The sequence below is a fragment of the Octodon degus genome, unplaced genomic scaffold (assembly GCF_000260255.1).
Source record: "Octodon degus isolate 3935 unplaced genomic scaffold, OctDeg1.0 scaffold00105, whole genome shotgun sequence".
Lineage (NCBI taxonomy): Eukaryota > Metazoa > Chordata > Mammalia > Rodentia > Octodontidae > Octodon > Octodon degus.
In genome coordinates this window covers 5,698,552-5,723,239 of record NW_004524681.1, presented here as the reverse complement: position 1 = coordinate 5,723,239, position 24,688 = coordinate 5,698,552, and the positions used below count along the sequence as shown (strand labels likewise).

Below are 24,688 nucleotides of genomic sequence, written 5' to 3'. Positions count from 1 at the left end.
AGACAGACAGACAGAGACAGACAGACAGAGAGAGAAAGAGAGAGAGAGAGAGAGAGAGAGAGAGAGAGAGAGAGAGAGTGCGAGCGAGCTGGCAGTCTTTCTGTCCGGCCAAGTGGCGCCCTGGGCCAAGCCATGACCCAGCAAGAAGATCTCACTGAGCAGATGCCTGAACTCTGCTTTGGACTTTCCAGCCCGCCCGCATAAGCCAAGTGAACGGCTAGTCTTCATAACCACCATCCCAGGTGCCCTTTTACAGTGCCAGAAAACGAAGGTAATAAATAGGACATCAGTCCCCCATCCCGTCAATCAGCCTGCGTTCTACAAAGCAGGAAGTGACCAAAATGTCCTCAGTGCGTTTCCGGCAGCAGCTCCTTAGGGGCCTGTAGCTTATGGCAGGCTTCTAATGTTGTTACTATGATTGGAAAGTTGCCGCTGACAGCTCTAACGACTGCTGGCCCCGGCCCCGGGCTCCTTGAAGAGATCCCTATCCCTGTGCAGTCCTGGCCCTAGGAATGCGGCTGTCTGCTGAATCAAGCCTCCCCCCGGGGGGGAGCGGCTCCTGGCTCCTGTAGGGAAGGAGAGCAAGCCCGCCCCCCCCCCCCCCCACGCAGCTCCGTGGCGAGGCAGCAGCTGCCCTGCCCTGCGCACCTCACAATCCAGAGCTGCATCCCAGCATCTGCGCACTTGGAAGCGGGCCCTGGAGGGTGCTGCTCGCAGCAGGAATAACTGAGCGACCGATCCCAGACCCCAAGTACGCCATCCCAGAGCCCAACGGCGCAGAAGTAGAGCCGACCACCAGGAAGGCAAGCGCAGTCCACCCCCTGCTGTGCGCCTCCTCTGACCCCTCTTTCCATCTCATTTTTCTACTTTCCACCTTTTCTCTTGTGCATGCGGAAGTCAATGGTGCCAGTCCTCAACTCTTCCCCACTCTGGTTCCCCGCACACAGTAGGACCACAAGTCTCTGAAGTTGGATGGTGACAGAGGGCAGAGTCCCCACTGCTGTGCTCTGGACACAGGATGAGCGAGAATCCTGAGGTGCCAAGAGGACCCGTGAGTGCAGGGCGACCCAGCCTGTCACGGCTCGGGCGGCTCCAGGACAGGGAGAAGGGAGACAGCAGAGTCAGAGGTGGCCTCGGACAGTCAGGGGGCTCTGAATCTCAGCTCTGCACACACGGGCTGTGAAAGCGCGGGCAAACAAGGCGCCCTCAGAGCCTCCGGTTCCTGGGCTGGGACAGTAGCAACAGTTTATCTGCTTTTCGGGGTCCTGGTGAGGCTCCAACGTAGTGCACAGATGTACGCTGCCGGGCAACGCTGAGCTTCCGGATTGGCTTGGTTTCTCCCGCCTCCTGGAGCTGGTGCGTAGGGCTCAGAGGCTTCCAAGGGACCTCAGTGAAGAACATCCGGGTGGAGGGGCACCAGGGAGAGCTGAGGAGCCGTGTGGGGCGAGGGAGGCTCCCCGCCAGGCTTGGGGGTCAGGGAGGCTCTGCCAGGGGGCCGGCGAGCATCGAGGGGCTGGAGGACGGATGCCAGGCGATGGGCACAGCGTGCACGAGGGCTCAGGCACACTGAGGCTGCTCCGAGCCTCCCACCAGGTCCTCCGTAGGCCTGGGACACGGCCACGCGATCGGCACGCTGCAGGGCAGGGGCACTGCCCGGGAGGTCTCCCGCTCTCCGCCCACACAGTCCTGGGGGATGCACGCGAGCCCGATTCACCTTCCAGTTCGCAGAGCCCCGCACACATGATGTGGCGCACAGTAGGCTCTCAGTGAGCAGCTGCCGAATTTCTGGGCGTCAGAGCCAAATTTCACTCAGGCCGAACTTCAGCCATGAGTTTCCAATCTGTACTTCCACCCATCCCACTTCGCAGACCCAAATAAATAAGAGCTAAAAATATAGCCCAGGTCATGAATCATAAATGAGATGGAAAGCAGTGACTCACGGAAGTTAATCTGCTTCCCAGGAGAGTCTTGCTGGATGCCCTTTGCTCTAAAGGTTAGGCAAGAGTCCAGCACCCTCGCTGCACAGATAGTGCGACTCTGAGGCCACAGGGAGCCCACCTATGACCACAAGGCTCCCAGGAGGAGAAGCCAAGGGGCAGCAGTCCTGAGCAACCTCCCCGGAGCAGCAGAGCTGCAGGGCCACGTGCAGATGCTGATAAGTGTGCTCCAGGCGTGGGCCATGAGAGTGAGCCAGTGGCTCAGTGGTCCAATGTGCCCTCCATCTTGTTGGCCACGGCCACTGGCTCAGTGGCTCAGTGGCTCAGTGTCTATAACTTGTTGGCCATGGCCACCGTCTCAGCGGCCCAGTGTGTCCTCCATCTTGTTGGCTATGGCCTTCATATGGCTTCTGCACTGCCAACTTGACGTCACAGCTTAGGGAAACATTCCCATGGCCTTGTGACTAACCAGGGTGGTTCTATTTTGCATCCTTGTCAATTAAGCCAGGAATGTAATCTAATATAATAGTGATAGCGTGTGTAGAACTGCTCCAGAGAACCCAAGATTCACTTCAAATCGCCTATCTTTTGTTTGTTATGACCTTGTTCTTCAGTTCTGAAGGCCTCAAAGATTAAATACAGTAGCCCCTCGCTATTTCACGGTTTGACTTTCATGGACTCACTGTTTTGCCAGGCTTCGAAAAATATTAAACTAAATTATTTATCGTGGATGTTTTGCTACACGCAGAATTTTGCAATACTGTACAGCATACATATGTTGTTACAATTACACAGGTTTATGAGTTTATAAAGTGGCTAAGAACACTAGAAGTGTTTTTAAAACTGTGTGAAAGTTTTACAAGATTGTGGGGTTTATAAAGTCTTAAAATAGACATAGATACAAGTAAGTGCAATGCCGCTGCTGCTGATTTTCACTTACGGCGGGGGTGTCGGAACTGGCCTCTGTGATAATCGTGGAGCTCCTGTGCGTGTACCTACACACCAGCTCGCACAAGTCTGAGTGTGCCTTGAGTGTGCGGCTCCCAGGGTAGCTGAGCCAATTAAGTGCTTCCTGCTGGAAGCTGCGCGCCCGCAGCAGAGGGCACGGCAAGGACTTCCCGGACGCAGACAAACATTAGCAGCCCACCGGCTCCTCCCTCGTCAGTGCGCAGGGACGTCTGCACCCAACCCTGCCCTTTAGGGACTCAGACATCCTTCAACTTTGCTCCTGCTCCTGGTTATCATATTGAACCCTGCTTTCAGGAAGCAATCTGAAGTCTTGGGTAGCAGCACATACAACTAAATCATTACTGAAAATCATGGCTGCCATTTAAGTAAGATTTACTTAAAATAAAAAAAAGAAAGAAAAAGGTCAATTGGAAAAAGCCAAGCTATTTTCCATGTTTAATCAAACATGCTCCTAGTAGCAGTGTGGTGGATTCCATCTTCCCAGCCCTCTAGGGCTTCACCATGCTCAGTGCGTGGTCGAGTCTGAGGCTACAGGAGCCTAAGCATCTCCTTCACCCCATGAATTCTAACTACAGATGACATGACCGGAAGAGTAACAGAGCTTGAAGGGGCCTTGGAGCTGGTCCATTCCAGCTCCTCCACGTGGCATAGACAAAAGGTCAAGCAGGATCACTCAGCATGCAAAGAGTGGACAGAGAAGAGCCCACCGAAGACACAAAGGCCAGAGATGTACTACAGGAGAATCAGAAGGGTGCAATTCAGTGGATACCAAGGCAACTCGGGCTTCTCAGATGGAGGTGGCTGGCCGAGTCCTGGCAGTAAAGAGCCACTGGAATCTGGCACCTGCTGGCTTGATCTGGTGCTCAAGGGAGGAGAGGAAGGAAGGCCCAAGCCAGATGGCCAATGACAGAAAAGAATCGACAGGAGTAAGGAACCAAGCTAGGTGCACAGCACTTTGGTTTGGTTTTGAGGAATTTAGACTTTGACAAAAGTGGAAAGAGTAGCTAGGGAGAGGTGGGATTTTAAGGATGGCATGGGGGGTGGTGACGGCAGGCAGAGAGGGCATGTGGCAAGTTCGCCATCCGTAGGGCGTGGAGTGGAGACATCGGAGACACAGGCAAGCCTGGGTCCAGATGGGCTCGGGTTCTCCGAGCGCCTGAGTCAAGGAATGTCCAGAGTGGGGCGTAGCATTTGCTCTTTCTTGTGTCTGGATAAGGGACATCTTGGCTCTTCTTACATAGAATCCATGACTCTATTAAACACCACTAAGTGCCAGCCAGCGGGCGTACGCCCGTAATGCCAGCACTGGGAGGCTGAGGCAGGAGGGCTGCCAGAAGCTCAAGGACAGCCTGGGTTATGTGTGGAATCCTGTCTCAAACAAACAAGTCCACTGAGTTGTATACTTATAAGGTAAATTTTAAGGTATGTAACTTGCACCTTAAGGAATCAGCTGTTAAGACATAAACCACAGACACAGAAGAAGAACATTTTTCTGTCAAGAAATGTTTCCAGCGGGCATCAAGCACTTGTGGCAAGAAGGAGGCTCATTGTCTTCACCACACAGAGGTCTCCATGCGTGCTTTTACAGACTGACCTCGGTAGGGAGGTCGTCAGCTATCCGCACTGATCAGCACCCGCCCACTGAGCACTCTGGGAGCTGGAGTCTGGGTCCTCATGCGCACACACGCTTGTGCACAAGCACACGTATGCATGCGTGCACACACCAGCACGTGCATGCACACACGTCTCTCGGGCTGGCTGAGGACACAGAGCCCTCCCTGCGCTGGAGGTGATCTGTGGACCCTCATGGGACCACAGAGAGCACTGAGGCGCAGCAGATAGGGGCTCACTGTGCCAAGGCCTGGGTTACTGAGCACCACCTCATCCTACAGCCCTCTCTGTCCCCCTCTTCCTTCTCTTCCTCCTCTTTCTTATGGGAGATGCTTACATTTCTCAAGGGGGACTTGGAAATGTATGACACAGCCAGCACGTGTCTATCCCTCCTCCCTGCCCTCCCCTCCACATAGACAGGACCAGGGACCATCCCAGCACGCAGCTCCCTCTTTCCCTTATCTTTTGCACTGGCAGAGAGGTCTGTTCCCAGGGTCTCCTCCCCAGATCGCCCCTGTCACCAGACAGAACATAATGGCATGGTCCTCGGAGTTTCAGGTTTTGCTTTTCCCACAACTTTGCAACTTTTCTTGCTGCCTGTCAAAAGAGATAACGACTTAAGGCTTGGGGTTGGAACAGGGTGGCTTTGTTTGTGAGGGAAGTTTCGAGCACTTTCATGGGATGGGCGTACTTTCTGGGCCTCACTGCATCAAAGGGGACAGGCAGAGTCCAGCACCAGGGAGACGGGGCCGGGTTCTGGGAGCTCATCGCGATAGGGGCCGGATATTAGGAGTGCTAATCTGATGCGGCCCAGGCATTTGTTTCCAGTGTTGTGTACTTGCAAGATGTTTTATTCCTAAATCAAACATTCTTCCAAGTCTCTTCATTTGGCCTTATGAAGGTCAGAATATCAGGAAGGTCATCTCAGAAAAGAGAAGCATGAGGACATACTGCCTCTGTCCCCAGCCTCGTCACTGTGTCCCTCGACCAAGGATTAGCCAGAAGGATGATGGTGCCCAGGACCCCTCTCTGCCCAATCTGCGTGGGCAAAAAGGCCAGGCGAAGGCAGCGGCATGCTGCAGTCCTCGCCTGTGTCCGCAGGGTGTTTGTGTGCCAATGTAAGTGTGCGGTGACAGACGTGAGAACGACAAACACACCGCTGACCACGTCCACCACCCAGAGAAGAGATTTCTGCCTTTTTTTTTTTTTTTAATGTATTTGGTACAGGGTCTCATTGTAGAGACTTGGATTCATAGTGATCCTCCTGTCTCAGCCTCCCCAGCGCTGGGATTACTGGATGTACCACCACACCTGGTTTCAGTGGCCAGCATGGCGTGCTTGGGGTTCCAGGGCCAGCACGGCACATGGTACCTGGAATCAAACCCAGGTCCTTGCGCTTGCCTAGGCAGGTGCTTAGACCACTAAGCTATCTCCCTGGCCCGAGACTTTTCACCCTTTACCTTCGATATTGTTTGAATTTTCCCCCCAAATAAGCATGTATTATCATTGACATTTCAGAAAACGCAACAATGAAAGAATTAGTTTAGACCAAAAGACCTGGAAAAGGCCCAGGACAGTGACACACACCTGTAACATCAGCACTCTGGGCCCGGGGCAGGAGGATCTGAAGTTTAAGCCCAACCAGGCGACTTAGTGACTCAGCAAGGCTATGCTTCTCAATAAAAAATGAAATGGGGCTCAGCACAGAGCCCTGGATTTAATCCCCTGTACCACAGAAATGAAGAGAAATTAGAAAGCAAGGAAAGAAGAAAAAGAAAAGGTGGAAGGGAAGGAGGGAGGGAGAGAAGGGTGAGTTTTCATTGTTTGTCTGCCCCTACTCTAACCCCAAATCTTCCAGTTTTAATAAATGCGACCAGACAGCCTCATTTTTATCAGAAGCCTGGAAGCCCTTGAGTCCGCAGAGGCCTGGAGAACCAGGAGCTGAAATATATCCGTTTTTTGGGGCTCAGTATTTTGGTTTTGATGAACAGATATGTAAAGGCAAATTGACTTTTTGGTTGTTTCATTTGTTTGCTGTCTTCTTTTTGTTTTGGGAGACAGTGTCTCACTCTGTAGCCCAGGCTGGCCTCAGCCCTGGCCACCCCCCGCCTCAGCATCCGGAGCGCAGGCGGTACAGCTGTGCGCCACTATGCCCAGCTGGTTTAGCTAGATCGTATGTTCAATAGTTAATGTCACCGCACCTGAGAAAGGTAAGTATTTTCTCCAAATGACAAAGACAATCAAAGGCGAATTATGTTTTGCTTTTCAGTGATTTTATTCAGATGTGGTCAGAGTTTATAGGATGCTGTGGAGCTGTAACAAGCCTTTTGGAAAATGTAGGTTATTATTAAGAGAAACAAAAAGAATCATTTTCCCATAGTCTTTGGTAAAATATCAAGCATAGAGGGAACTCCATGAGGTGTTGGCTTTCTTTTTAACAAGAAAGAGTGTAGGTGAGGCGAGTTTCTAAGTCCAACGTTACACTCCGAGCTCCGTGTCTTGTCACTGACCCAGCTGGGCCTCCCCAGCCGGGGTCTCTAGTGTGGCTGTGCTCAGGCAGCCAGAATATCTGCTGTGGCCCCAGGGTGCTTGATCTGTAGGCTACCTTGGACTCTGCCCTTTACTCTGAATAGAAACCTTCTTGCCTGTCAGCGCCACAGAGTCCCTTCAGTGCTGACTACTCATTAAGGGCAATATGTTGTCAAGTTCAGTGGAGGAAAAAAATCTAACATAGACTGTGTTCACGTATTACGAGTGTGCAACAAGGCAGGAGCCTGAGACACACCCGTGGGCCATGGTGCAGGGGCACTAAGGCGCAGCAGCATGGCAGGACCTTGGCATGATCTCCGCTTGACCGACCCAAGGCCATCTGCGGACCCGAGGGCCTGAGCACCCGAAGTGACCATCGGCACCGGGCTGGCCCCACTCCCCGTGTCCAAGCCACAACGGCATGCACTGTCACCACTACTGCTCACATTGTGTCATGCCACCAGGCACCGCATACTCTGGGAGGTAGGACTGCAGGTCATTTTCTAGAAGGTTCTCATTCTGTGAAAGGAAGGCAGAAGCTTTAGGAAGATTACGAAGAACCGCTCTCAGCCACAACATGAAGCTCGAGGTAGTGAGACCACCTGAAGAACAAAGCAAAAGACGCAGACGGTTCTGCTGTCTGAGGGCTCGGATCTGTCCCTGAGTCCCCTCTCCTTCTGTAGAACCCAGGGGAGGAGTGTGGGTGCTGGAGTTTGTGCATCAGCAAAAAAAAAAAGACGCAGATGAAAGCCCTTGACCCTCACAGAAAAGCACACTCATACAAGTTCACTTCAGTGTCCAGTTATACGCGGAATGTTTTATTTTCCTTCCGCAGTAGCAGTCTCAGTGGTGTCACAGAATGGCCCTTCTTGCTCTTAGAGAACAAGAAGAAACACCGCACTTTTCTCAGCACTCACGGAAGTTCCCGACAGCCTCTGCCTCAGGGGGATGACTCTCATGGTAAGACAGTCTGTCACCTGGCTGGGTCTCCCCACTCACACCTGCCTGCTGGCCACCTCTGGTCATCGGGACGACCTGCCACCTGCACCGCAAGCTCAGCCTGTCAGAAGTGGAGCCTCTCTGTTCCTGGCGGTGGAGCTTCCTCAGCTCCTGCGGCTGGCACCTCCAGCCCACCACCCTCAGCCACATACCTCGAAACCTCAGGTTGGCCAGACCGAGTTCCACCTTTCTTTCTTTTTCCTTCTGTAATAATAATTTCCTTCTTAAATTATCCTTGCACTGTTTCTTCACCTCCTCCCACCCGTCCAGACGCTGACACCGACGTTCTTCACCCTGCCGTGGTGGGACCACCCCTCAGAGGGCTTCCTGTGGGACAGCCTCTCCTCCACCAGTGGACCACCCACCTCTACCCAGCATCAGACTCTACTGGCCAAGAAGACCTGCTCTTGGAGGACTCTAGTCTCACAGCACCAGCCCAGAGCTCTCCCAGCAGCTGCTGCTCCTCTAAGTGCTGTCAGTGTTTCCTCTGGCCAGATTCGGCTCCTGTGTCCATGCATCTGGAGAACCCCTCAGCACCCATTTCCTAAGGTTAAACGTCCACCCAGCCTTCTGGGATCTCCTTCAAGGAGCCCAGGTGGCTTTCCCTGACCACCAGGGGGATATCATCTCAGTGTTCCAACTGGGCTGCTCGATGTCCCCAGCCACTTGGGCAGGTGGCCAGCACCCTCTGTGCAGCATCACAATTGTCCTCTTGGTGTCCAGTGAGAGCTACAAGCGCAGCCCCCCGTGTGTTTCCTGGGATGTGGGTTCACACAGAGCTGACAGAGTAAGCTGGAAACGCAGCCCATGGGGGATAGTGGGGTACATGAGGGTTGGCAGAGGACATGTGAGGTCAGGGTGAGCCTGGCACCTGTGACTCGGGGCATGGGAGGTGCCCTGCCAGGGTTGGCAAGGAGAACATGGATGTGGGCACCCCAGGGTGGGGTGGGGGATTTGGGATTCCCATCCCCTAGGCTGAAATGGTAGAGAAGCCGGGAGTGGGAGACAGCTGTGCACCTAGGGGGAGCTCAGCTGATCCCTGACCTCACGGCCAGTGCCACTCCCGCCACCAAGGTCCTGAGCATGGGCCACAAGAGTCTCCCTGGGCGGGACATGGTGCTAAACTATAATTTTAGAAAATACACGGATCTAAAAGAAGAGAAGGAGGGCATGGTGGTGCGCGCCTGTCCTCCCAGCACTCTGGGAGCCTGGTGCAGGAGGGTGGCATCCTAGCCCGGCCTGGGTAACTTGGTAGCAGTGAGTCTGTCTCTAAAATAATAAAATAAAATGGTCGAGGATGGAGCTGAGTGCAAAGGCCTTGGGTTCAATCCCCAGTACTGCAAAAGAACAAGAAGACAAGAGGAGAAGAGAAAGACAAAAAAGAGAAAAGAAACAGAGGAGGAAGAAGAGGAAAAGGAAAGAGGAAGAAGAGGGAAGAGCAGCAGCAGAAGGGGAGGAGGAGAAGAAGGCAGGAGAAAGAGAAGCAGAGAAAGAAGAAAAAGGAAGTCTCAGGAAACTATAAGTCACTTCCACCAGAGGCCCGGCAGACAGGCCTGGCCGCGCTCAGCTGTGTGGCCTTCTGTCAGGATGCCCGCCCTATGCACCCAGCCATGACCCGGGCCTCAAAGGTCTCCTTGTGGGTTCAGCTGCACCCTGGCCTCTCTGGGAAAGTCCAGTCGCACCCATCTTCCCAGGGGTGACAGGGTCCTGGTTGTGCCTCACTGGGCTGCCTGCAGGACTCAGCAGCTATCCTAGACAGGGTAGGGAATCTCTACAGCAGAGTCCTCAAGCGAGACGCCCTTTCAGAGTGGGAGTGGGAGTGTGCCTCCCTGCTGCGCCCAGACAGGCCAAGGCTAGGCCCGAAGCGCTCCTAGCTCTTGAAACACCCATTTCCTCCCCACTCTGCTGTGTGCAAGCTCTCTGCTAGGCCATCCACCTCTTTCTTCTCCTTCCATTTCTCCTGGCCACACAAGAAAGCTTCTCACGTTGTAGTATCAGCCAGGCAGTCCCAGCACCTGGGAGGCTGGGACAGGGGGATCCCTGTGAGTCTGAGGCCAACCTGGGCTGCATAGTGAGTTCAAGACCAGCCTGAGCTATGTAGTAAGACCTATCTCAAAAAGACCAAAGCAAAGAGAAAGTTGTTCCAAAGGACGGATAGGGATGCTATCTTTACCAGGCATGGACAGCTGTGTTCATCCTAGATGTCCACGTAACTCAGCACTGTTTAGCATGGGAAGGGCTCCCTCAGCTGACAGTAGGGGCCCCTCTGGGGTGACACCTAGCCTGATACTCCACCTGCCCAAGGGGCTGGGGACATCAAGCAGCCCACTTGGAACACTGAGATGATATCACCATGTTCTTGTGCATAAAAGAAAGAAGCCCCATGTGCTCACTCTGGAGAAGACGGCCTCTGCTTCTCCACCAGGGACACTGCAAATGAAAAGATGGGGCTGAGAGATTTCGTCCTGAGCCTCAGCCGGGGTAGGGATGACCTGGTTAGCTGTAGGGCAGATGCAAGGTGGGGGTGCAGGTGGGGCAGCCTGGACCCTGAGCTGGGTGTCACTGAAGATGGCTAAGTGTGGTATGAGGACTCGGGTTGGTCTAGTCCCCACCGGGATGTTGCGGTCCCAGCTGCAGGACAGTGTGGAAGCCAGCATGAGTGGCCACCATGGGGGGACGGCCCCGCGGAGTCCCAGAAGCGAAGATGAGTGACGTGGGGTCCAGCCAGGCCCACTGCAGAAGCCCCGCCCAGCAGACACGTGTCCCCCTGCAGTGATCCCCATACACTGAGAGTGAAGTTGGTGACACAAAGCATTTGGGGCTCTGCTGGGACCTGGATGGGGTGCCAGTGTGGCCTCAAGGGCTGATGTGCTGGAAGTGTGGACTAAGGTGGCGCTGACACAGCAGGGAGCCAACAGGGAGCCCCACATCTGGGACACTCCGCCTCCAAAATGGAGCTAATTAAACACTCTTCTTTATATACAGCGACACACAGTTCAGAAATGACATTCTGCCCATGATTCTGGTCCCAAACCAAACTGGACAAGAACCGAATCAAGTTTCCCTGTGAGGTCAACACTGAGCCTAATCAATGAATTCGATTCAGTTCTCATCCAATTTGGTTTTCAACCAGAATCATGAAAAGAATCAAGTTCTTGAACTGAGGCACCGCTGTATTATTTGGCATCAGGTGTTCTGTGACCACAATGACAAACAGACTGCTACAGGCTCCATGCGCCCTTCCACGCTCTCTGATCCTCTCAGTACTATCGTAAGACCGTTTCCTATTAGTGAACGGCTTTTCTTTCTGTTTCAAGTGCACTCGCGGCATTTAACCAGAGAGGCATCTGGACTAGGACGTGGCAGCTCGGCTCTGAGGAGAGCTATACTTGTGGGAAGGACTGTCACTTGTGGGATCAGGACAAGTGAGCCTACAGCTCAAGTTCTGGTTTCTTCATCTGCAAAATGAAGGTTTGGATGAGCTGCTAAGAGTCCTTCTGCTATAGCATTCCCAGGAGTGAAAGCCTTCAGAGAATGACACCAGTCGCAGTGGTGCACAAGGCAGATGGATCGCCTGAGTTCGAGGCCAGCCTGGGCTACGTAATGAGTTCGAAGCCAGTCTAACATCACATAAAACCCTACCCCAAAAGTAAACAGAGAGACAGACAGAAGGACAGAGCAGGTCGGACCTGCTAGGTTGCCCTAAACTCTAGCAAAACCTATTCACAGGTACTCCCAGAAAGCAGCAGATTTTAGCTGAAATTATCCCCTGGGACACACACACACACACACACACACACACACACACACACACACACCCTCTCTGTCATGACTTAAAGCAAATCTGGCAGAGGCCTAAGTCATCATCACTAGTAGCTTCTGCCCAGGAACCACAGGGTTCCAGAGCTCCTCTTTCAAGGATGGTGTGCAGAGACTGTGTGGGTGGAAGTCCCTCTTGGCTCAGCACTCAACATAGAGAAAGCGGAGGGGTTTAACTCAGACAGCCCAGCCCAACCTTCAACAACACATGCACTTAGCCACACTACCGGACCCCGGCCAGCACCGCTGCCCTCTGTCACCTACAGCGAATGCTGCTGCCAAATGCTGTCTGACAGACAGGCTCATAAAAACATCATGCCATGTCCTCATCCACCTAAGTCACCAGGTCTGGCACCAGGTGACCTGAGGCTCTTCCCCAGTGTCAAGAAGACCATGAAAGGGAAACATTTGGATTCCATTCAGGACATTGAGGCAGCTACACAACTAAAGACCCTCATGAAAGAAGACTCCAGAGTGTGTGTGTGAGGGCAGGAGGAGGATTTTTGAAGGGGATTTGTAATAATGTCTTGTAGTGTAATACATTTTGTAAAGCTTTCAACATTCATATTCTTACAGTACAACTCATAGTCTTCCGGTGGGAATGAAAATCACCATTTGGTACCATTTAATGGGCTTTGTCCACCTTACTACCTTACCTGTCCCTGCCTGTCTCCAGTTTTCCAAGTTCTCTTTCCCAACACCCTGTCAGACTCAAACTGTGAGTTTAAATGAAAGTCACTCAAATATCAATGCTGAAGATTTATTGAGTGCTTTCAACAGTATCACTGGTCCCACTTCATGAAACCAACCCGGAGCCATTTCTAGAAAGGTTGTCTAACCCCAGTCAACAGTACCCTAATGTAGGTGGAAACCAGCAGCCATCCTGCAAAGAGGAGGGGCGGCACAAGCGAACCAAGAGCTGCCGTGCTGATGTCACCGAGCTACCCAAAGGAAAAGCCCTTTGTCTCCTCCCAAGTCACTGCTCCTGGACTTCAGTGCTCCACTCTGCCTAGTGCCACCAGAAAGAGCATCGTGGCGAGCTGCTTTCCTCTCTGGGCTGAAGTTGCAATGAGACTGGCTCAGCCGTGGTCCACCTTGTTCACTGAGGCTCAGTGCGCAGAACAGAGCCCCGCAAACAATCGGCTCACAGGCTGCACTGGGGCAGGGGTACACAGCCCCTCTTGAGGGGATGAGAGGGGGCAGCGCCGGAGACCAACTTTTGCCTATGAAATCTGTGCACGAGCCAGTGGTGGCTAACGTCCAGATCTGAATCTGTCATCACCAAGCCAGTGTCAATTTCAATCTTGCTCTGCTTCTTCCCACGGGTGGTGTGATTTTGTTTTCACTGTCAATTAATAGGTTTGCATCTCGTTTCTTAAAAATTGGTTCACATCCAGAAGAGCAAGAAGGAGTGGAGCATGGGTCAGATTAGACGCTGAGCCCAAGGTAAGGAGGAGGTCACAGGGGACGCAGCCCCCCCATCTCAGCTTTCCACTCCCACTGGTGACCTCCCAGAATGCCTTCTTCGGGGATGGTTTCCCCGTGGAAACGCTGAATGCAACACCTTGATTGAGCTGTTGCTCTACACCTGTCACAGTCAGGGGAGCACAGCAGTTGAGAAAGTAAGAGCTTTCACATATTCAGACTTTTAAGGGAGGTGTCTTAGCCCCATGTCCAGTTGGCAGTGTTGCATGAATCAAGGTCACAGGGCCAGTTACCATCATCACCAAAGGGCAATGTGTCCTCAAGAAAAGCTCCAGGTGCCAGCAAGGAGGCTTCCAGGGGAAGTGGACATCACATGGCAGCGACTCCTCCCAGGCTCAGCGGTGTCCAGGTGTGGGGGGGCAGGTCCAGGAGGAGGGCCAGGAGAGGGGACAAAGGTAGGAGTTTTCCCACGAGGGCCCTACAGCTCCATGCATGAGTGGGGCCAGGGACCCCGGGGAACATGCGAAGATTCCTCCATCCACGGCTGCTGCCGAGCTTGCCCCCTCTGCAGCCTTCCCGTGAGGTCCCAATTCTGCATCCGCGATGCACTTCTGCGCCAGCTTTGCGCTGGCCGGCTGCAGGTCGGCGGGCTTCCTCCTCCTCCCAGACTGTCCGTATACATGCACATGATACACAGCGTCGCTTTATTATGCAGCGCCCAGTCACCCCTTGTCACCTCCCTGAACCACCCCTTCTCTCACCGTGTCACTTGGTTCTGCCTCTCCCGAAGTCTAGAAGTCCCTCCTTACTCCCTGCCCTCCGCCCTCACCCAACCCTCCCAGGGGAACAGCAGGCAGCTTTGCCTCCAGTCTCTTGTCTTTTTCCTGCCGAGTCAAATAAACCCACAGACTGCGCTTTTTGAACTGCTGTCATTGAGGTAGGTGAGCTGAAGGCTGGGCGGGGTCTTGCACCCTAAGGGCTTGCCCTCCTCACTTGCACCAAAGGGCTCTGGGCCCTCCCTTCTTCCCTCAGCTGTCTCCCCTCAGCCTGGCCCCTCTACTTGGCCCACGCCTGAGCCAGCTCTGAGTGCAGCTTTTGTCTCCCCCCACACACCCGTTCTCCTCAGTTCAGCCAAGCCATTGGGTACCCCCACCGGAGTAGCCGCAGTGACTCGATGCCCACTCCTGCGTGCAGAGTCCCCCTCCTTTCTGCGGCCCAGATGCACCCCTGGGTTCCTCTGAGAGGCCCCTTCTCCTCCTACAAGGTTCCCAGAAGAATGGTCGAAAATCCTGGCCACCTTTCCCCTTTGCTGCATCCCACGCATCTCAGCTGCCAAGCATTGTTCTCCTGTTCGGAATTTCGCCTGCGTTTGCAGAGATGGGGGCTCCTCACTGTCCCAGCTCTGGGCTGGGCTGGGCACATGCGAGGCCAGTGAGGCCCCAGACAAGGCCTGCTTGCTGCGGTGTAGATAATAAGCGAGCAAATGCGCACTGAAGCACCGAGACCGCCAGCACAGGCTTCCAGGCAGCGCTGCTCTGAGAAGTATTGGTAAATACACAATGCGCAATTTAAAACAAATGAAGCCTCTTTCCCACCACATGTTCTTCTAGCACAGAAATGGCTAGTGTATTCACCCAGAACAGTCGCCCTGTGACGGACCAGGTCTGCATCCCTGAGCAGCCTAGGAGTCCTCCACTCTCGCGAGCCACAGCGCCAGGTGTGGGGGCGGGGCAGAGAGGACCGGCTGCTGTCTCACCTGGGAAGTTGCCCTGGCCTGTAACTATCAGGTTCGCGGATCCCCGCTGCCCTTCAACCGTACATTTATCGCAACAACTACTCAGTGCAAAAGGAAAAAAGCAACGCACGCCAGGAATGGGTGGGGGTTTGCGAGGCCGGTCGCAGCGCCTCCTGCAAGCCTCCAGCCCCCAGGCACGCAGCCGCGAGGAAGCCCGGAGCGGGAGGCACTTACCCGCGCGCGGTAGCTCAGGCCGGTTCCCAACAGGTGCTCCTGCGGGCACGGCCGCTCCCGCCTGCGCCCAGGGGTCGGCGCCGCGGGTCCGGGCAGCGGGCAGGACTCTGGGGGCTGCAAGGCGGGAGCGGGGTCCTGGGCGCCGCCGGTTCTGGTCCCGGGCGAGGCCGGGCTGCTGGGCGCTGCTGCGTCCTGGCTCTCCTGCAGCGTCAGCCGGGGCACCTCTTTGGTTCCCAGGCAAAAGTTTTTCAGGCTGAGCAGAGCGGTTGGGTTGGCCAGCTTCACGCTGGCCAGGCGCGGGATCAGGGTGCACAGCGGGGTGGGGCTGTCCGGGGCGGGCGCGGCAGCGTCCTCGGGGGGCTCCGGGGCGGGGCCCGGAGGCTGCGGGGCGCCCTTGCTTGCGGCCGGGCCCTCCTCGGCGGCCTGCGCTGGCTCGTTGCGGAAGCGGCTGTACTTGGCGCGGTGCAGCATCCCGGGGTGGCCCGAGAGCCCTGCGCACAGCACTAGCCCTGCCAGGCTGTCCTGGCCGCGTCCTCGCATGGCCTCGCCGGCTGGAACAAGGTCCTCCCTCCGCGGCCTCGGCCTTCCCAGCCCGGGGCGCCACGCACAGCCCGCCCGGGGTTCGCCGACCCAGCCCAACAGTACACCGGGCGAAGGCTCAGCCGCGCCCACCAGGAACTTTCAGGCCTGAGGCTGCGGGGTCCCCCGTGGCGGGGTGGCCCGCCGCCCTTTAGCCCTAGGTGCACCCCCAGCGTCGCTCATTGCAGCAGAAGAAAGGAGGTGCACCGAGCGCAGGACCCGGACCCGCGGCCGGAGCTGCCGTCCCGCCCGGGTCCCCGCCCCGCCCCGCCCCGCTCCTCCTCCTCCCTCCCCTCGTCCTCGACTCCTCCCGCGGCTCTGGGCTGAAGCGCAGAGCGCTGCGCGCTGCTGAAATTTTTATGAATGAACTTTGCTGAAAGGAGTCTCTCTGAGCGCCCGGGCGAGCTAATAAATCCGTGAATGGGCCGAGAATAGCTGTCATTGACAGACCCGCTCGAGGTGCTCGCCGCCGTCCAATCAGCGATCGGCGCTGTGACTCATGCACTATAAATACTCGCAACTAGTAGAGGATCAAGGAGGGGAAGAGAACCCGAGCCGGTCCAGCCAGGAGTGGGCTCAGGACGGCCGCCCTGCTAGCGATCCGCTTCTGGTCCAGAGCTGGTGTCTTCTTGTGGGACAGCAATGAGAGCTAGAGATTGCTACATTGCTCCGGGCGCTAGGACACAGGGCGCACAACTCCCCTGGGAGGGCAGGTTGCGTTTTCTTAGAAACAGCTCGCTCTCTCTCCCCCTCTCTTGAAGTGCTGAGGCGCGGGTAGGGGCAGACGGAGAAAGAGGAAGTCTCTGAAGGCCGCTGCAGTGTCCTCTGGTCCTCTGGGCTCAAGGCGATGGCTTCTGCGGTTGCTCGTTCACTTCACCATCAAGATGAAGTCTCAAAACCGGGAAGGGCGGTGGACCCTGGGCTGCATCCGCTCATGAATATTCATGATTGAAGGCCCAGCCCTTGGGGATCTGACCCAGGTGCGGAACAGAAGGGCTGCGGGTGGTCCGCGAGAAAGGCAGCCTTTCCATCCTCCTGCTCGCGTCCTGTTGGGACGCGCTTCTCCCCGAAGGCCTGGCTGGACCTTCCTACATCTTCCTTTCAATCTTTGCTGATCTTTTTCTGTCCCCACCCCTCCTCCTGACAAATCTGAGCTGCCTGGCTCCTCCCCTCCAAACCCACATTCCCGAGGCTGAGGAGGCCAACCGATGGCTGGCATGGTGAGAATGCAAAGCAACCAGCATGGCGGCTCTTCTTCCTCCCCACTGCTCTCTTTGTCTCTTCCTCTCTTCCACCTTCCTGTGCACTTGGCCTCTCCCTTGCTTACCCGATGCCATGATGATCTCCTGCTGTGCTGCCCTGAGAAAATCACTTTACCTCTCTGTGCCCAAATCTCCTCCTCTCAGGGGTCAGGGAGATAGCTCGGTTGGAATAAGCGCCTCCTTCACAAGTGCAAGGTCCTGAGTTCAATACCCAGTCCTCCCACCTCAGAAAAAAAGAGAAGTCCTCGAATGCCGTACACTGTGCTTAATAGGAGATTCTGGTCAGAGTTCAGAAGACCAAAATGCCAACAGAAATGCAGTTGGCGAAGACCAGACTCAGGAGATTTCAGTTGAGAGAAAACACTCCATTGGCAGTTGGGATCAAAACCATATGAGTTTTTCTCTGGCAGAAAATCTGTCTACATTTTACTTATGTCCTGAAACTTTGTAGGAGACGAAGATTAAGGATGGCAGACTAATTAATCTGACAGATAAAAATCTCAAGGCAGCCCAATATTCAGGGTGTGGCATGAGTACTGCTGGGGATTTAGCCAGCTGTGCATTCAGAATCAAGAGAAATGGCACCGCTGAGTGATTTTTAAAGTTTCCAGTTTCCCCAGAAAGGAAGACCCAGAGAAGTTTTAGTAGAGGAGAGTTTGGCTGCTAAAAAGATAAGCGGTAAAAAAGAAGCCAAGTACTTTGCATCAGAACAGTTGGAAGCTTGCTTTGAGCACATCCTAGGAAACAGCAAGAGCTCAAGTATCTACACATGAAAGATTTGTTTTGAGAAAAGAGCTTTAGGGAAGCCAGCTCATGCAGGCCAGCTAGGAACGACTCCTTCCCTGGACCCTTTCCATACAGGCTCTCGGAGGCTTCTACAGCCGTGATCCAAGGAGGCCTAGCTACTGCCTAAGCTAGCAGCAGATCGTGGCATCGTCCACATGGCGCAGATTCCAAGATTTGTAAGGTCAACAATGCTTCCTCCCAGATCTTAGAAGAAGCCCTGGAAGGCCACGCAGTGTGCTCCTGAGAGGACAGTGTTTGAAGATGAAGCCCAAAAAGTGCAGTAGAGACCCCCAAGAAGTTGGAGAAGCTAGGGGCATCAGATGTCAGAGGAAAGCCAAGGGCCATGAGAAAACCCACCCGAGAGAGAGGCCTTGAGAGCTGAACATGGTCTAACACTTCTGAAACTGACAGTGCAGCAGTGGGGGGAGGGGCTCCCGAGCCCTTCAGAGGTCACATGTTGTCATGACTTCTTGCCCCAGCTGCTGGGCATGGAATTATAGGATTCAATACTTACCCTGCTGGGTTTCAGACTTGCTTTCCTCTGCTTTCTTTCCATCTGCCTAGTATCCCCTTTTGTAATGGGAATATTTCTCCTGTACCAGTGAATGTCAGAAGTGTCTAATTTTTGTTTGATTTTTACAGGGGCTCACAGCTAAGGGTTGGCTTAAAGCCTCAGTGGAAACTTTGGACTCTGACTTTTTAGCAGTTCTGAAACCAATAAGGATTTGGTGACTCAGACAGACTAAATGCATTAAAGAGATGCATATGAATCCTTTGGGGTTCAGGGGCAGAATGTTGTAGTTTATATGGAGAATGCCCCCCAGTGGCCTCGTGGATTTATAGGCAGAGCTTCTGGAAGAGGGGCAGACCGTGGCAGAGACATTGCTGACTTGGTGTGAGCAGGTGGGGGTCTTGTAGGAAGAGGCAGTCACTGGATGTGATCTGGAGGGGCTCATCTTCCACCCTGGCTCCTCTCTGCATCCCCTTGCTTCCTGGCCATCATGAGGTGGGTGGCTTCCCTCTGCCCGGCCCTTCCACCATGGTAACAACCATGCAAGGACTGAAATTTCTAAAACACAGGCCAAAATAAACCTCTCCTCCCTTAAATTGTGGATGTCAGCTTTTGTGTCCCAGAGACAAGAAAGTGTCTAAGCATAGCTATAGCATAGCAAAAAAAAAAAAAAAAAAAAAAAAAAAAAAAAAAAGCATTCGCTTAGGAGTTACCAGGTGTAGGATCTTCACTAGGTTATCTGACCTCTCTGAGATTCAGAGGCTGGCCCATGCTACTAATACACTTCCTTGGCACTCCTCTAGACCGGGCCCTGAGCTAACTGCTTCACACGGAAGCTTCCCAGCAGCTCCGTGCTGCAGCACTAAGTCACAGGGCCAGTGGGGGGCTCGTCCGGGGTCGATTTGATGCTGACTCTCGCCAGCTCACTCTCAGCCACTGGGTTGGAGTCCTACAGAACCCAGTACCAAGCGCACAGCCTGCTAAGTGGGAATTCTTACTCCCTTCTCCTCAGAGAGCTAGAAAATGCACCAGATACCTCACAAGTAAAAATATGAATGATAGAGAAGAATAAATATTGTTGTCACTAAACTGTCAAAAAAAAAACCAAAACCATTAATTGCCTCATGGGAACCACTGGGGGGGCCTCATTTGTTCAGAGAAACTTTGTCCCTTGATGGATACCTTCTTCAGGGTAGCTGCCCAGTAGGTGGGATAGGACTGGGGCTGCCTGGTCCTGCCTGGATATGCAGGCCCTGTCACAACCCAGAAGTGGGGGAGACCGGGGGATGGTGAGCCATCCATCTCCTGAAGAGACCCCCCTGTGGAATGCAAAATAGCTCCCAAGTAACGCTAGGGGCTGTTGCTGCCTCGAGACTGTGCTGCCCAATGCCTAGATGTGCCCCTGAGCCTCCTGAGATCAAAGGTGGGACGTCTGGGGCCTTACAGCTGCCTTGGTCTTTGGGTGTGGGGTCTGGTGGCAGTCCCTGTTTCCTGGCCCCCCCCCAGCCCCTCCCACCATGCTGTTCTGAAGTCAGCCGGCCAGGAACCGAACCCTCCATGGCCTGGGAGCTAAAATAAACCTCTCCTCCTTTAATTTGTGAGTGTCAGGTAGGATCTTCACTAGGTTATCGGGTCCCAGGGATGAGCCCATGAATGGCAGAACCCAAGGAGAGCAGGGCATCTCTTCCTTGGGCGATCATTTCTGTCACAAAACAGACCTATGCCTGGAAAATGTCCTCAGCAGCATCACAGTCATCTAGCAGCTATCGGTGAGGTAGGGAAACAGTGGAAGCCATGATATGGGAGGAATTCTGCAAATGATATCGATACCAAGCTCCTTCAGGGAGCTGTCCTCTCCCTCCTTGGGTCCCCGGAGTAAACAATGCATAGGACAGCAAAGGCGCATGTATAGACTACTGCGTGGTAGGCTGGTGCTCCCAGGGTCATTCGGTCGGGATCATCTACACCCCGCTCTGCAGAGGAGGCTGGACCAGCGGCCGGTGGGGGGGGGCAGTCTGCAGCTGAGTTTCCAGGCAGCAACACCATGGGCACCTGTGCCTGGCCGGCTTCTTTGGAGGAACTGTGGTCCTCACTATGGTCTTCGGAGGGCTTCTGCAGTTTCTTCAGGCTCGCAGCACAGACTTTTCAGCCTTGCTCCGTAGACCCTTCAGCATCCACATGGATCTGCGCCAGATGCAGCAGTGAGCTCCAGGCCTTCTATATTTGACTGGACCCTGTGGCTCTCCAGCCCTACCTAGTAAATCCTTTGTATATCCTATGTATTAAACATATAGCACTGTCTTAGTTACTCTTCTCTCGTTGCTGGGACAAATACCCGACACCCAAAATGAAGGTAGGAAAGGTTTGTTCAGCTCACAGTTAGTGGAGGTTTCAGTCCACACTCAGCTGGCTCCAAGGCAGAGCGGCCCACGGCAGAGGGCAACCTTTCCTGGCTGTGGCAAAGAGCAAGAGCCCAGGGAGGGGGAGCAGCAGCTCCAGCAGCCAGCTTCTCTTCCCACCTTACATTGTAATGCAAACTGCCTGCCCCAGGGCAGGTGCAGCATCCACACCCACAGTCATCAACCACAAATTCCAGAAGCCTCCCCAAAACTGCAGGAGGCTTTGGGGGGGGGCACCTATACACAAACCATAACAAGCATATATTTGATACGTTGTATTAAACCTGTCCCTCTCGTGAGCCCTCACTGCTGCATGTGGGGAGACGCATCACAGAGGAGAGTACCTCGCAAAGTGTGGAAGGTGAGGTCTTCTTTCATCTGGCTCCTTTTGGCAAGTTTAGGAAAGAAATACCAGAAGGAAGAAATGTCTTATACAAGCACATATATTACCAGGATTTCATCGTGTGAACGCTCTCAGATTGCCCACTGGGCAAAAGAGACTAAAATTAGAAGATTCGCTGCTAGCGAAGTTTGCACCACAAGAAAAGTCCAGCAAATGACATCGCTAAAAGATCAAAAGGAGCAAGTCACAGAAAAGGCCCCCAGAGGAGATGAAAGGGGTGCCTCGCTTCCTCCGTCTGACGGGAGGGCCCACCCTTCCTCCGTCTGACGGGAGGGCCCACCCTGTGTTCTCCCAGCCCTGCCACCCCAACGTAAAACTGGAGATCCAGGTACCAGGCAAGGTCTGGGAGTCAGCCTGCTGTCTCGAGGGGCAAGTCCCTGGGACACATATGAGGCACACGTAGCTCACCTGAGACCGCGGTGTCAGCAGTGACCGCTGGCCTGCGCTGAAAGGGACAGCAAAGGTAACGAGAGGAAAGGAGGATGCCAGGCATGCCCCCAAGTCCTCAGGCAGGAAACCGACGAAAGTGCCGCGCTGCAAGCACAGGCTACCCTTCTTGAGAAAAGGAGGACACTGAGGACAGAGCCACAAGCCATAGGGAAAGGTCCTGGGCTCCCGAGAGACCTGTGCATTCAGTGGGGCTATATTGGTAAATTGCCTTAAAAGATAAAAACAAAAAACTTTTTAGGGCCAGCAAGATCGCTCAGCAGACAAAGCCTCTGCTTAGGCAAGCACTGGAACCTCATGCCGCACCGGCCCGCCCCGGGGCTTACTGAGCCACCATCTAGTCCAGGCGTGGTGGCACACGCCTGTAATCCCAGCACTAGAGAGGCTGCAAACAGGAGGACCACTACGAGTCCAAGTTGTGTAGTGAAACTCTGTATCAAAAAAAAAAAAAAAAAAGACAGGAGATGGCTCAGTAGAATAAGCACTTCCCTGGCAAGCGCAAGGGTCTGAGTTCAATCCCCGGTTCCTCAACAAAACAAAATAAATCTAAATCTAAATCTAAATGATAGTCCTGGACTGGGGAGATGGCTCCGTGGAATAAGCACTTCCCTGGCAAGTACAAGGGCCTGAGTTCAATCCTCAGTTCCACAAAAAAAAAAACAACAAAAAAACTTGGATATGTCTGGCAAGCACAAGGTCCCGAGTTCAATCCCCAGTACAAAACAAACCTTTTTTATTAGTGCACGTTTGCAGTGCACGATCACTACAGCCATGGTGGGGCCTTGCGGACCGGCACATAGCACCTCTTCATTCTGTGTCCCCCCGCCCTGCCCCCCACCTCTCCCCCCCCCACCTCTTATCCCCTGTCCTCTTTGACAAAGAACTACCTCCTGATTTCCTATTGCCTATTTTTTTGTTGTTGTCTTTCTGAGACAGGGTCCCACTATGTATTTCGGACTGTCCTTGAGCTCACTTTGTACCCCAAGCTGGTCTCGAATTCCCAACAATTCTCCTGCTTCAACCGCCTGAGTGCTGGGATTGCAGGTGTGCATCACTATGCCCAGCCCTATTGTCTATTTTTTATTGTGCTCCTTAATCTATTTATACCTTGGATGGGTTTCTCATAAACTATATCATGTTTAAGCTTGTGTGTGTGGTTTCCTTAACACTGTGGTCTCAAGGTGCATCCATTTTCCTACCAGTGCCTCAGGTTTTTCCTTCTTTATGGCCGAGTAGTACTCCATTGTGTACAAACACCACATTTCTTTCTTTGGGCACTCACAACTGGTATTGGACACACAGGCTGTTTCCAGGATTTAGCTATTATGAGTTGTGCCACTACCAACACGTGTGTGTGTGCGCGTGGATCATTGTGATATGATGTCTTTTGATTTTTCCAAAAGAGCAATAACCGGGTTGCCTGGAAGTTCTAGCTTCAGTTTTTTGAGAAATCCCCACACTGGTTTCCACAAAGGCTGTGCTAATTTATATTGTCACCAACATGAGCTTGTAACGTACTTGAAACCCACACCAGCTCCTTGTCTGTAATGTTTCCCTTTTGGAACCAGAAAATCTACACCTGTGTTGAAGAGCTGACGCTTTCTTTTCCACTTCTCAGGTCCAGGGCAGGTGACTTTGTCCCTGGGTGGACAATGCGCACCGTACTTGCCCTCCTTCCGCTGGCTCAGATAATGAGATTTGGGCCGTTGGAGCAATGAGATTGAGGTGAGACTTCGAGTCAGCGCTGCAATAAATTGAGAATCTGAGGGCCGAGGAGGGAGGAGGTGAGAGCGCTGTGCTCCTGAAACGGGGGCAGATCTGGGTAAGACTGTGAGTTTGTGCTAAGCTGCTAAACTCGAGGAAGTTTTTAATGGCAGCGTCAGTAACCAAGAATACCACTGAGGGAGAAAGACATTTTGGTTTGGTTTGGTTTTGGAGTTAGGATTTCACCGTGTAGTTCAGGCCGGCCTTCAATGCTCTGTGAAGCTCTTGTTGTCTTCCAGCCCGCTGCGATCCTCCTGCCTCAGCTTCCCGAGTGCTGGGAGGACAAGGGTGCTGGTGAGAAAGAAGCACTCTGTACTCTGAGATGAAAAAAAGAAGAAAAGCAGCAACAGTAACCTAAGTAAGGAAACTTAGGGAAGCTGGCTCCAGATGATTCGAGCCCCGCCCCCACTGGCCTTTTGGCCCCCGTGAATTGCGCAGGCGCTGGCAGGCAGCTCTTGGAGGCTGCTGCCCCTTGGTGCAGGGTGGACCTGGGCATTGCCTCCAGGGGCCACTGCCTGGAAAAGAGCCTTCCAAGCTGGGGGCTTCAGCAGGGTCTCTCAAGGTGACAGAGATCTTTTTAGGGTGCTGTGGACACCAAGTTTGAGCCACTGGGCAGCTGCCCTGGCCACAGCCCATTTCTCTGTCTGAGCCACAGAGAGGCCCTGTCCACAGCTCACTGAGAGGAAGGACTGCAGGACACCAGCCAGGCATCATGGTAGCAGCCCTGTCCCAGGCACAGAGTCACAGCGAGGTGTGAGAAACTGGCACACGCCTGACCTAGGGCACCTGGCACTGCAACCTGCACGGGGCGAGGAGGCCAGGCCTGCAATTCCAGAGCTCTGTGAGACTGAGGCAGGAGGATCCCCTGGTCCAGTGCAGCCTGGGCAGCTCAGCGGTTTAGTGAGATCCCGTCTCAAAGTAAAAACTAAAGAGAGGGTGGGGATGCAGCTTAGGGTGAAGGCCTGGGCTCAGTCCCTGGGACTAAGAAAAAGAAAGTGAAAGGAGAAAGAAGGGAGTCCTTTTAGGGACCCACAGGACCTTCTCAGGGGTGAGGTGGGGGAGCAGGGTGCTCACTGGAAGCCACTGGGGAGAGGGAACCCCGAAGAGAGCACAACGCTCGCTGGCAGCATGGCTGCAGGGTCAGGCGTAACCCTGGCTGGGGCTTCTCGGGACAGGTTGCTTTGTTTGGTACTGGGGGTGAAATTCGGGACCTTGTGCTTGCCAGCCAGGCGCCATACTGCTGAGCTATCCCCGCCCTCAGAAACTGTATTTTAATCGG

The 24,688-nt window shown here is 53.9% G+C and overlaps 1 protein-coding gene across 1 annotated transcript in view; it reads right to left on the bottom strand.

Annotated features, from left to right (window-relative positions):
• The window catches only part of Shc4 (SHC adaptor protein 4), a 113,335-nt gene extending 97,323 nt beyond the window's left edge, over positions 1–16,012 (bottom strand). Inside the window, exon 1 of the mRNA XM_023724043.1 lies at positions 15,259–16,012. Coding sequence (XP_023579811.1) covers positions 15,259–15,798 — 540 coding nt within the window. The 5' untranslated portion in view covers positions 15,799–16,012. The remainder of the gene's footprint in view (positions 1–15,258) is intronic.
• Between the last annotated feature and the right edge of the window lie 8,676 nt (positions 16,013–24,688).